The sequence below is a fragment of the Schistocerca nitens genome, chromosome 4 (assembly GCF_023898315.1).
Source record: "Schistocerca nitens isolate TAMUIC-IGC-003100 chromosome 4, iqSchNite1.1, whole genome shotgun sequence".
NCBI lineage: Eukaryota > Metazoa > Arthropoda > Insecta > Orthoptera > Acrididae > Schistocerca > Schistocerca nitens.
The window spans coordinates 941,145,550-941,158,757 of record NC_064617.1 but is presented as its reverse complement, the minus strand read 5'-3'; the positions used below and the strand labels follow the sequence as shown (position 1 = coordinate 941,158,757).

The 13,208-nt window shown below is 43.6% G+C and overlaps 1 protein-coding gene across 2 annotated transcripts in view; it reads right to left on the bottom strand.

Annotated features, from left to right (window-relative positions):
• The window catches only part of LOC126253578 (protein O-GlcNAcase), a 150,194-nt gene that overhangs the window by 106,428 nt on the left and 30,558 nt on the right, over nucleotides 1-13,208 (bottom strand). For both annotated transcript variants that reach the window (XM_049955003.1, XM_049955004.1), the window contains exon 2: nucleotides 4,413-4,464. In XM_049955003.1, the coding sequence (XP_049810960.1) occupies nucleotides 4,413-4,464 (52 nt within the window). The remainder of the gene's footprint in view (nucleotides 1-4,412; nucleotides 4,465-13,208) is intronic.

Below are 13,208 nucleotides of genomic sequence, written 5' to 3'. Positions count from 1 at the left end.
CCGCTGTAAGAAGTCATGCTGAGCTGAATCAACTGGGCTACTGGATACATTTGGTGAAATATTTGAAGTGCACTAAGCAAGTCAGAACAGACGAAACATTGTACAGTGATGTCTGTGAATCCTCTCGAGTGCCATCATAATGCCCTATAACTCCGTATCTTAATCTGTAAACTGTTCCAGAAAACGCACTTTGAAAACCCTATCGTCAAAAACGGCTGGACAACCGAGGACATTCTTTTGCTGAGATCCACCTTTATAAACAACGATAAAGCTGTGGTATGTACTTACACTACTGGCCATTAAAATTGCTACACCACGAAGATGTCACGCTACAGACGCAAAATCTAACCGACAGAAAGAAGATGCTGTGATTTGCAAATGATAGCTTCTCAGAGCATTCACACACGGTTGGTGCCGGTGGCGACACCTACAACTTGCTGACATGAGGAAAGTTTCCAACCGATTTCTCATACACAAACAGCAGTTGACCGGCGTTGCCTGGTGAAACGTTGTTGTGATGCATCGTGTAAGGAGGAGAAATGCGTACCACCACGTTTCCGACTTTGATAAAGGTCGGATTGTAGCCTCTCGCGATTGCAGTTTATTGTATCGCAACATTGCTGCTTGCGTTGGACGAGATCCAATGACTGTTAGCAGAATATGGAATCAGTGGGTTCAGGAGGGTAATACGGAACGCCACGCTGGATCCCAACAGCCTCGTATCACTAGCAGTTGAGATGACAGGCATCTTACCTGCATGACTGTAATGGATCGTGCAGCCACGTCTCGATCCCTGAGTCAACAGATGGGGATGTTTGCAAGATAACAACCATCTGCATGAACAGTTCGACGATGTTTGCAGCAGCATGGACTATCAGCTCAGAGACCATGACTGCGGTTACCCTTGACGCTGCATCACAGACAGGAGCACCTGCTATAGTGTACTCAACGACGAACCTGGTTACACGAATGGCAAAACGTCATTTTTTCGGATGAATTCACATTCTGTGTACAGCATCATGACGCTCGCATCCGTGTCTGGCGACATCGCGGTGAACGCAAATTGGAAGCATGTATTCGTCATTGCCATACTGGCGTATCACCAGGCGTGATGATATGGGGTTCCATTGGTTACACGTCTCTGTCACCTCTTGTTCGCATTGACGGCACTTTGAACAGTGGATGTTACTTTTCAGACGTGTTATGACCCGTGGCTCTAACCTTCATGTGAAACCCAGCTCGCCCTATTTGCCCAAGAAATTCACAGTGCCGTAGACACTGGCGAGCAGATTGATGCCGTATTCCTGGACTTCAGGAAGGCATTTGATACGGTTCCGCACTTACGTTTAGTGAAAAAAATACGTGCTTACGGAATATCGGACCAGGTTTGTGATTGGATTCAGGATTTCCTAGAAGAAAGAACACAACATGTCATTCTTAACGGTTCAAAATCTGCAGATGTAGAGGTAATTTCGGGAGTACCGCAAGGAAGCGTGATAGGACCTTTATTGTTTACAATATACATAAATGACTTAGTTGACAACATCGGTAGCTCCGTGAGGCTATTTGCAGATGACACGGTTGTCTACAAGAAAGTAGCAACATCAGAAGACTCGTACGTACTCCAGGAAGACCTGCAGAGGATTAATGAATGGTGCGACAGCTGGCAGCTTTCCCTAAACGTAGATAAATGTAATATAATGCGCATACATAGGGGCAGAAATCCATTCCAGTACGATTATGCCATAGGTGGTAAATCATTGGAAGCGGTAACGACCGTAAAATACTTAGGAGTTACTATCCGGAGCGATCTGAAGTGGAATGATCACATAAAACAAATAGTGGGAAAAGCAGGCGCCAGGTTGAGATTCATAGGAAGAATTCTAAGAAAATGTGACTCACCGACGAAAGAAGTAGCTTACAAAACGCTTGTTCGTCCGATTCTTGAGTATTGCTCATCAGTATGGGACCCTTACCAGGTTGGATTAATAGAAGAGATAGACATGATCCAGCGAAAAGCAGCGCGATTCGTCATGGGGACATTTAGTCAGCGCGAGAGCGTTACGGAGATGCTGAACAAGCTCCAGTGGCGGACACTTCAAGAAAGGCGTTACGCAATACGGAGAGGTTTATTATCGAAATTACGAGAGAGCACATTCCGGGAAGAGATGGGCAACATATTACTACCGCCCACATATATCTCGCGTAATGATCACAACGAAAAGATCCGAGAAATTAGAGCAAATACGGAGACTTACAAGCAGTCGTTCTTCCCACGCACAATTCGTGAATGGAACAGGGAAGGGGGGATCAGATAGTGGTACAATAAGTACCCTCCGCCACACACCGTAAGGTGGCTCGCGGAGTATAGATGTAGATGTAGATCCCTGCAAAACCCTATATTTCAGCAGGATAATGCACGACGGGCCTTTCTGGATACAGAAAATGTTCGACTGCTGCCCTGGCCAGCACATTCTCCAGATCTCTCACCAATTGAAAACGTCTGGTCAATGGTGGCCGAGCAACTGGCTCGTCGCAATGCGCCACTCACTACTCTTGATGAACTGTGGTATTGTGTTGAAGCTGCATGGGCAGCTGTACCTGTACACGCCATCCAAGCTCTGTTTGACTCAATGCCCAGGCGTATCAAGGTTGTTATTACGGCCTGAGGTGGTTATTCTGGGTACTGATTCCTCAGGATCTATGCACCCAAATTGCGTGAAAATGTAATCACATGTCAGTTCTAGTATAATATATTTGTCCAATGAATAGCCATTTATCATCTGCATTTCTTCTTGGTGTAGCAATTTTAATGGCCAGTAGTGTAAAATGGTAGAAACCAAATTTGTAAAAACATAATCTGGAGTAAACGCTTTCTTGTACTGCGTCAATCTTAAAATCACTTTGGGCCTTTGAAGACACCAAGGCGGCAATGCATTCCATTCCTGGCTGTGTATTTAGAATTCTGATAGATCCAAGTCCAAGAGACAGTCAGCAGCAAATATCTCGAATGGATGGGTCACCCCATTCAAAGTTGGGTCGGACCACTGCACTAAATGCCAATGACTGAGGTGACACCGAGATTTGCAGTGCCTGTCGAGTCAAAGGGTACGCTGCTGAATCCTGAGTGGTGGTTCACTAGCCTCTGTACACAGACTCAGAACTGGTTTGGTACAAAATGATTCAGTTGATATTCGAATGCCCTCATGGTGGACAGTGTCTAACATCTTGAGTAGGAAATACAGGCTGATCCGTAGACCATGCTACTATAATCGAAACATGATCAACTAACGTCCTACAAAACTGCAGAAGGCTGGACCTGTCCCCTCCCCATGCTTTTCCATTAAGGGATTTCAAAATATTCAATGACTGGAAGCCCTTGTTTGTAGGTCTTTCAGGTGTGGGAGCCAAGTTAATTTTGAGTCAAATAATAAAGCCAAAAAGCTCACAGTTTTCTGAAAATGTAAAATATTTTCCCCCACAGTGAACAATTGTTGATTAAAACTTCGATGAGCACAATTAAAAGTCAAATTTGATCTGATGGACAGTATACCATGATTTGGAAGGAGGCAATATTAGTTCCATTATGGAAACCAGGGAAGGACCATAGCACCTCTACGAGTTACCAGAGTGTAGCCATACCAGTTACGTGGGTAAGCCTCGTGAATGCATGATCAACCACCGCCTCGTATGGCAACTCAAATCCCGAGGTCACCTGAGCCGCCCCCAGTGCAGTTTCATGTGCTACCATTCCACCTTTAACAGCTTAATCCTACTGGAGATGGTGATACGGGGGTCCTTCTTGCACTGAAACCATTTGGTTTGTGTGCTTTTTGACCTCGAAGTCGTTTGCCATTGCTATCAATGGGATTTCCTTCGCAGTCAGGAGCCCTGTCAAATGCCCTTTTGTGTGTGTGTGTGTGTGTGTGTGTGTGTACATCGATTGTTGACGAATGCCTTAATGGCTGAAAGCTTTGTTTATTTCTGACAGTCTTTTTGTTGTACCTATCTGCAACTCAGCATCTACACTATATGGTGAGCAGCAACTTTCCTTTCCATAATATTGTTGTATTCCCTCCTGAATTTTCCACTGTTTTTTTACACAGATGATTTTAATGTCATTGCTTTACAGAGAGGATTACAGACAGTACTGAAGCTTCAGCTTTCAGTACTAGAGCTACCTTTACCTTAAGATGAGGAAATGGGAGAAAAGGCATAAGGTTATCAGACTTTGAATGGACAGAGAGATCGCTTGTGGCATCTGACGAAGCATACATAAAGGATTAATGAAGATATGGTAAGAATAAAACCAATGTTTTCATGTTTATGCACTGCAACCTGAATCTTGCCCTACCTTGATCCACATTTCTCACTAATGCATCCTCTCATATAAAGCTTTGGACAGTACTTACTTTTGGAAGAGATCTTTTCGTTGCTCTGTTGTCCATGGCCTCCCATAGAATCCTTAAAAGTTAAAAATTGTACACATTAGTGACAAAAATGAAACAATGCAGGAAAACAATGAAACAGAGGATAAAAGAAATCAAACACGTTATTAAAAAACTGATACTTATTTGTACATACTAAATCATCCAGGATTATGGATGCAATTATCCGGAATGGATATTGCTGTCATTAGGTCATAGAATTCATCAAGTGCACAAGCGACTAAGACTTTTTCTTCTGAAATGATAAATTGCGATTTAAATGTAGATCTTGCAGGAAGCTTGACTGACTGCCTTTAGCCACAGAATTTTAAGGAATTACAAGAAGCTTTGTCTTCACATCAGCTACAGCTCTACAGTATTATCTACTAACAATGTCCCTACATGTTTGCTTTAAGTAAACTTAGTGATTTTGCAACTTCCTTTTCCATACAATCTCCCAAAACTTTGTAACCAGAGGGCACCACCTTGTAGATCACCCCCGGTAATGGTGCCCTGGCTCTCACGAGTAGTATTAAATTTTTTTTAATAGTTTTTTTTCTCACGCTTTTGCAAGTTTCATTTTGGCACGTATTTCAATGTTGTGTAAATCTTTCTTCCATTTATACAATTTACGTTAAGATTTTTTGAAATGAAACTGGCTTTCCACACTGCTTAACTTCAAGCACTTTCTCTCCCCTTTGTTTGATCAAAAAAATTACAGCCTGAAAGCTGTAAATGTCAATGTTTTCTTTGGGCTTGGAAGGTATTGCATTTTTGTTCTTGACTTTAATTAGCACAATGATCATCATTCAAATCATAATTGACGGAAGTGTCAGTTATTCCTAGTTACTTCTAATGTTTATAATGGATAACAAGATGTCTATATCATTCGAATGAATTTCCAGGAAATTTACTAATAAGTAACACATATGTAGGTTTTATCTAAATTGAAGGTGGAAGGGAAGGAAACAAAAGGGAAGGAAAGGAACTAATGGTATCAGCTGAATCAGGACTTTATGCATAATCAGCGGCAACAAGTGAAAATATGTGTCGGACCAGAATTTGAACCCAGGATCTCCTGTTTGCTAGGCAGCTGCATTAACCACTGTGCCACCCAGACAAAGTGTTTATGGCAATTGCACAGATTATCTTGGCCTGCTCCCCAGCTGACCCACATTCCCACTAGCTCCACCTAGCCACAAGGTCAATGTCCATACTTGTTAATTTTAGATTCACATTGGAGGTTGAACTTAAATGTGCATCCGCACTGAAGGTTGTGGATTCATTACCCATTGAAGTGGATCAGTTATATATGAGTGCATGGTGTCTGTTCTTTCATTCAACCTCCAGTAGGAATCTAAAATTAGCGAGCATGGAGGACAAGGATGGGGACTGTGGATAGTTGGCACTAGGTGGGAACAGGGGTTGGGCAGGGAGTGTACTGAGACAGTGTGTGCTACTGTGATAAACAATACTATGTCCCGGTGATTCAGTGGTAATGCAACTGCCTAGTACGCAGGAGATGCCAGGTTCGAGTCCAAGTCAGACACATATTTTCACTCATTACCGCTAATTCTGCATAAACTCGAAATGCAGCTGATATCATTAGTTGCTCCCCTTACCTTTCCTTTCTCCCTCTTCTATCTTCAATTTCTATAAATGTATCACAGCTGTGGACCAAGAGTGTTTCCTATTGAGCATGAGCCCCCAGGAATTTCGTAGTTTCAAGAAATGGAAGGGCAACGGGCCCAAGATGGAGAGATGGTGGGAGAAACCATCTGCATCACCAGAAATTCATACAGATGGTTTTGTCAGTGGAAAAGCAAAAGCCATTGTCGATGCTCCAGGAGTAAAGATGATCAAGACAGCACTGAAGATGTCGCTCAGTGAGACATGTCCATGGAGAACTGCAATTGATGGCCAAATCGTCAACAAAAAGAGAGCCGGAGATGCCCAGCAGGAGACAAGCCATTATAAGGTTTATGGCGACAGCAAAGAGGACAACACTCAGGACAGAACCCTGAGGCACACCATTTTCCTCGATAAAGGTGTCTGACAAGGCAGAACCCACACCCACCTTGAAAACTCAGTCTTGTAAAAATGCCTGAAGAAAACAGGGCAGGCACCCACAGAAGCCCCACATATAAAGAGTATGGAGGATACCAGTTTTCCAGCAGGTGTCGTAGGCCTTCTCCAAATCGAAAAACATGGTCACAGTATGGGATTTCTGCAGAAAACCATTCATGACATGGGTGGACAAAGTAACGAGATGATCAACGCCGCACTCGAAATCCACACTGTGCATTTGTTAGTAAATGGCGAGACTCGAGCCACCACACCAGCCAGGCATGAATCATATGTTCCATCTCCTTGCAAAAGCAGCTGGTAACACAGATGGGAAGGTAGCCAGAAGGAAAGTTTTTGTCCTTACCAGGCTTAGGTATGGGTATGATGGTGGCTTCCTGCCAGTGTCCAGGAAATGTGCCCTCTGCCCAGATGCAGTTGTATGTGTTACGCAGAAAGTGCTTGCCCGCAAGAGACAGGTGCTGCAACATCTGAATGTGGATGGTGCCTGGCCCTGGGGCAGAGGATCGGGATGAACTGAGAGCATGATCTAGCTCCCTCATAGTAAAGGCAGCATTGTAGCACTCGTGATTCGGAGATGAGAAGGGTATCGCCCGAGCCTCCTCCACTCATTTCCGATGGAGGAAGGCAGGGCGATAGTGGGAAGAGCTCAATATTTCCGCAAAATGGCGGCCCAAGCTGTTGGAGATAGCAATAGGGTCCACAATGACATCGTCAGCTACTGTCATGCTGGAAATTGGGGAATGGATCTTGGTTCCAGAGAGCCGTCGGAGGTAGGCCCACATGACAGAGGAAGGTGTGGAACTGTTAAAAGAACTAGTGAATGAAATCTAGCTGGTTCTTTTGCTATCCCGAAGAACGCGACGACACTTTACACATATCTGTTTATAATGAATGCAGTTTGCCTGCATAGGGTGGCCGTTAAAATACGGATAGCAAGTCTCCATGCACGAATTGTGTCACGGCATGCCTCACAGTCCACCAAGAGACTGGGACATGATGTGGTAAAGAGGAAGTAATGGAGATGGAACATTCTGCAGCAGTCAGCACAACTGGGGAAATATCATTCTTCAAAGGTCGCCAAGGAGAAGTAAAGCTGCCAGTCAGCGTGTACAAGGATGGGGTAGGAGTCGGCAAACGAATAGCACCCGGGAAATGATCGCTCGAGTAGGCGTCAGAAAGAACGGACCACTCAAGACGAGGGGCAAGCTGGGCAGTGCACAAGGAAAGGTCCCAATGGGAATATGTGTGTGAGGAGTTGGCAAGGAAAGTGGGTGCTCCAGTGTCAAGGCAGAAGAGGTTAAGTTGGTTAAGGTGGTCAGCCAATAGGGCACCTATCTGACGGGTCCTGGAAAAACCCCAAAGGGGAAGATGCGCATTAAAATCACCAAGCAACAAAAAGGGGGGAGATAGCTGCCCAATAAGTTGAAGGAAGTCTGACCTGGTGACAGCGAATGACGGAGGGACATTTATGGTACAGAGGGAAAAAGTCAGGGGCGGGGGGCGGGGGAGGGGGAGGAAAAGATGAACTGCAATAGCTTGAAGATTGGTAGTCAGGGGGTGGGATTGACTATGAATGTCATCCAGTATGAGCAGCATGACACCCTCATGAGATGAAATGCCAACCTCAGGCAGAAGTCATAACGAAACGGTAAGAAATGTGAAAGCTCAAAGCAGTTGTGAGGGTGCTATTTCGTTTCCTGAAGGCAGAGTATAAAGGGACGCTGCAATGCTAAAAGCAGCTGTAAATCCTCTTTGTGGGACCGAAGGCCGCAAACATTCCATTGGAGCACTGGGGGAGAATCATGATGATGAAGAGGTGTAGGGGTGTCACCTCAGCGGCTGCAGAGAGAGAGCTGGTGAAGAGGCACTACTACAGGACACCAAAGCAGGAGGATCCTGCTCCATGGGGTCCACAGCTTGCTTGTGCGGTCGGTCTGTGGAGTCCAAAAGAGTTGTTGGTGCGCACTGGTGACATGGAAGCCGGCTGGGCTAAGGTACCACGTGGCAATACCATCGAAGAGGATCTTCAAGGTGGCAAAGGAGAAGACCATTTGCCTTTGGTGGACTTCTTCGAGCCTTTCCGGTTAGGTGAAGCCTCAGGTGTTGTGTGGCTGAAGGGATAGAGGAAGTCTTCACGGGAGTACTCCTTCTGTCCTTTGTGGCCTAGTGGTTGTGTAGCTGGTGGCTTCACCCCATGAGGCGAGAGTTTGACGGCTTGTTGCACAGCCGGACAGGGGGATGGCGATGCTACTTTGACACTGGGCGATTTCACAACCTCGGAGTCGAATTGGAGGTCGCATGTCTGTGTGGCCATGTCCTTCATGGAGCGAAGGGTAACAAGAACAGAATTATAGGTACCAGACGGGAGAACGCAGGGTTTGTGACTTGCCAGTAACTTGTGAGCGACTGGATAAGGCACCTTTTCCTTTACCCGGATGTCTTGAACAGCTCACTCATCAAGATACACTGGACAATCCCAAGAGGAGGTGGCATGGCCACCATTGCAGTTGATACAGTGGGGAGAAGGAAGTGGACAATTGCTCTCGTGTGCATCCCTACCATAGGTGACACATGTGGCTGGGTGTTGATAAGACTTTCTAGTGTGGTTGAAATGATGACACTGGTTGCAGCGCATCAGGTTCGGAATGCATGATCACATGATGATAATTTCATAGCCTGCTTTGAGCTTGGACAGAAGGACCACTCTGTCAAAGGTGAAAAGAGAGTGTGGGTGGGCACTAACGAGGAATCGTACCTTTTTCATTACACGATGGACAGCAATGACACAGAGGTAAGATTGGATTTCGGCCTCAGTTAGACCTTTCAGCAGCCTGGTCTAAATTACAAAACGGGAAGAATTTAAAGTTCTATGGGCCTTGACATAAACAGGGTAACTGTGGAGAAGCAAGGCAGCAAGCAGTTGTTGTGCTTGAGAATCAGAAGCGGTCTCCAAAAGCAAAGTGTCATTCCATAAATGAGAGCAGGATTTCACAAGGCCAGCAATTGCATCTACACCTTTCTGAATAATAAATGGATTTACTGTGGCGAAGGACTGTATGTCTTCAGTACATGAGACCACGAGGAACTGTGGTGCAGCTGGAAGGGTCTTTGAATAATTAGCCTCATGACTGGGAAAATGATTGACTCATAGTGAGGAAATCCCCCCCTGATTACCAGTGTCTCCGATGGCATGCTCCTTCCAACTGGCGGCCCCCTTCACAAGGGGGCGCACATGCCTTAGGTGACTGTTCACACCTCAGATCACACCTCCCGAACACCTGACAGAGGGACCAGTCGGCAATTTGGGAAGGTTACAGCTCAGGCATTCACCCCTCCCTGGGCCTGGCCGGTACCAGGGGGTACGTGCGAACCCTACCCGTCGACCCGGGGCTGGGAATTACACATTATCCATTCACCCGTTATAGGTCAGGCGCATGGGCCGGTCTTCAGGAGCACACAGGGAGAAAGAAGAAAAAAAGAGAATCCTCAAATGCCGAAGCAGAGAAACGAGAGGAGAAGGAAAACAAAGAAAAGAAAAGGGAGTGAAAAACAAAAGTGAGACTGTTCACTCTTCCAAATAATACCGCAGACATGTTTCCCAAGGGAGGGGAAAAAGGACAGCAAGAGGATAGCCATGCAGCACAGAAGGGCAAAAATGCTGCAAAGGCTGGGGATCCATGGTAGCTAAGCATGAACCTGCCAAAGAGTGGCGAGCCCCCTGGTGGGGTAGCACCATATGACAACAATACCAATGAGTCACAGTTCTAATCGGCCGACTCAGACAAACACCTGGGTGTAATACTTTGTAGGGACATTAAATGGAATCATCATACAGGTTCAGTCACGGATAAAGCAGGTGGTAGACTTCGGTTTATTGATATAATTGTGAGGAAGTGAAATCAGTCTACAAAGGAGAATGCTTACAAGTCACTTGTATGACACACTCCAGAATATTGCTCAAGTGTGTGGGACCTGTACTAGACAGGACTAACGGGGGATATTGAATACATACAGAGAAGGACAGCACAGACTGTGACATTTTTATTTGATGCTTCACAGAGACACTGAAGAAACTGAACTGGCCAACTCTTGAAGTTAAATGTAAACTATACTGAGATAGTCTACTAACAAAGTTTCAACAACTGGCTTCACATGATAATTCTAAGAATATATTACAACACCCTTCAGGGATTGTGAGGAAAAAGTTAGAATAATTACTGCACACACAGAGGCATTCAAAATCATTCTTGCTGCATTCAATATATGAATGGAATGGGAAGAAACCCTAATAACTGGGTCAAGGGGAAGTACCCTCTACCATGCACTTCAGGGTAGTTTGCAGAGTATAGATGAAGACATAGAAAGGTTCGCAAATATAGGAAAGATAGGTTAGACTTTTGTGAAAGAGAAAATGGTGTCAAGAGGTAAAAATAGAATATCTGGGTTTAAAAATATACCTGATACGATCGTGGTAACCATAGGTTTTTAATGGCCACCACATACAGCAACAGATGTCTCTAAATCTTCCAAATGCAACATAAGTCAACTTTAAAGAAGTATTCAAACCATGTAATAAAAGTGATAGTATGAGAGGGTAAAAACAGAATAACACTGCTGTTGCCAGGGCTTGTGTTAATATACATTTCTGCATCTTGGTGTCTATAGCACAGCTCATTGCTAGTTCAGTGCCACCTGTGTTGTCAGCCTGGCTTGTTCTGTTCATCTGCAGTGACGGCTTTTGCTCGGACTGTTTTGTTCTCATTTCGTTTTTTATGATGGAAAGTTTAAATGAACACTATGCAACTGTGAAATTTTGTTTTCTACTCAGTAAAAATACTGCTCAAACTGTTCTAATGTTGAAAACAGCTTACCAAGATGACACTAGGGGAAAAACTCAAGTGTACGAGAGGTTTGCTCAATTTAAAAATTGTGGCATGCCGACTGATGGCAAACCTTTTTCTAGACATCCCTCAACTGCCCAAATCAATGAAAATATTGAAAAAAGTTGAGAGATTTTGCTCACAGCCTGTCAACAGACAATTGAACAACTGTCAGAGATCAGTGGGTTATCTTGGATCTCGGTTCAGTCAAACAAGACCCGATATTTGGTAGAGTGGAGACTGGTTCTTCCACCATGACAACGCAGCTGCACATACAGCCATCTCGGTTAGACAGTTTTTGGCTAAAAATGGTACAGTTCATCTGCCCATTGCATATTGCTCAACTGACCTGGCTCCATGTGAATTTTTCTTATTTCCAAGAATGAATAGGGGCACGAAAGGACATCGATTAGACAACATTGAAGAGCCAAGGAAAAAAAAATGCGGGAGGAGCTGTCAGCCATTTCTAAAGATGACTACAAAAAATGTTTCAAACAGTGAAAGCACTGGTACACAAATGTATTAGTTGTAATGGAGAGCATTTTGAAGGGAATAAGGCTGTTTTGTAAACAATTTTAAAATATATAGCTTTTAAAAAATAATTCCTTTTTTGTATACCCTGTCGTACTGGCACTCACCTTAACTGGTTAAAAAATGGGAACCCTTATCAAAATGAGTCTTCAGAAAATGGAGAAAGAGGGGGAAAGAAAAGGGTTTACATCGATAACAAGGTCGTTACAGGGAACATAACAATGGGTTGATTTCATCTCAAATCATACAGGTCATATCAACTTGTGGTCATGAATTTCTCTGGAAAGAATATATATTAGACCTCTATATCATAAGTGTTGAAACATATTTTCTTTTATCTTCATTTTTGTAAATGGTACTGCCCTTTGAAAAATGTATATTTTGTAAATAACTCTTAAAACTGTAGAGAACAAAAAAAATTATGACTAATAAACCGAAAGTACTGGAGACCTGGCACATGATTTGCTTTAAAGTTCTGTCTCAGTGTATCAAAACTTAGCTGACACCCACAAACTTAAGGGCTTCCTTTAACTTTCAAATTTAAGATGAAAATACGAAATTTAAGTTGATTTTTGCACTTTTTTTTCTTCTAATTTGGAAAGTCACAGAACACTATCTTTTCTGTCATATTACCAGATACTACTGATGTAATTATAAACAGTATCTTCTCTGCTCCAGTTATCTGTATTATGAAAATATTTATTACTAAAAATGTAAAAAATTACATTTTTACTAGTTTTTAAAAATTATTTACTCAAAAACCTCAAACCAAAACCTTTTGATAATTACAGAAAATGTTGTTTGGTTAATGGTATTAGCATCACATCCACTGTGCAGGAATTGCTACGCTCACTACAAGAAGAAATTTATTGACAACCATCACCTGAATGCGAAACTGAAGAAAACAGTGCAGATGTTTATATTCCTGAGTATGAAGTTGCTGCTGCACTGAATGATAGCATTTCTGCTGTGGTCCCTACAATAACCCACCTTAAACTCCCAGGAAAGGTAAGAAGCACAAGGAGAAAACAGTATGTAAAAAGAAAAGTTGAAGAGATTGAAACAAGTTCTACACAAGCAACATCTTCAAAACTTTGTGAAGTGTATGATGTAGATGTAGTTGGTGCAGAACCTGAAGATACTGATATGCGCATGAAATGTGATGTGTGGTTTCAAAACCTAAATACTGCTATCTCAGCAGCCGCCTCTATTGAGAAAGTACAGTTACCGACACTGATACCAGGTAGCTACTCTAAGCATCAGATACAGAAATGCATATCCA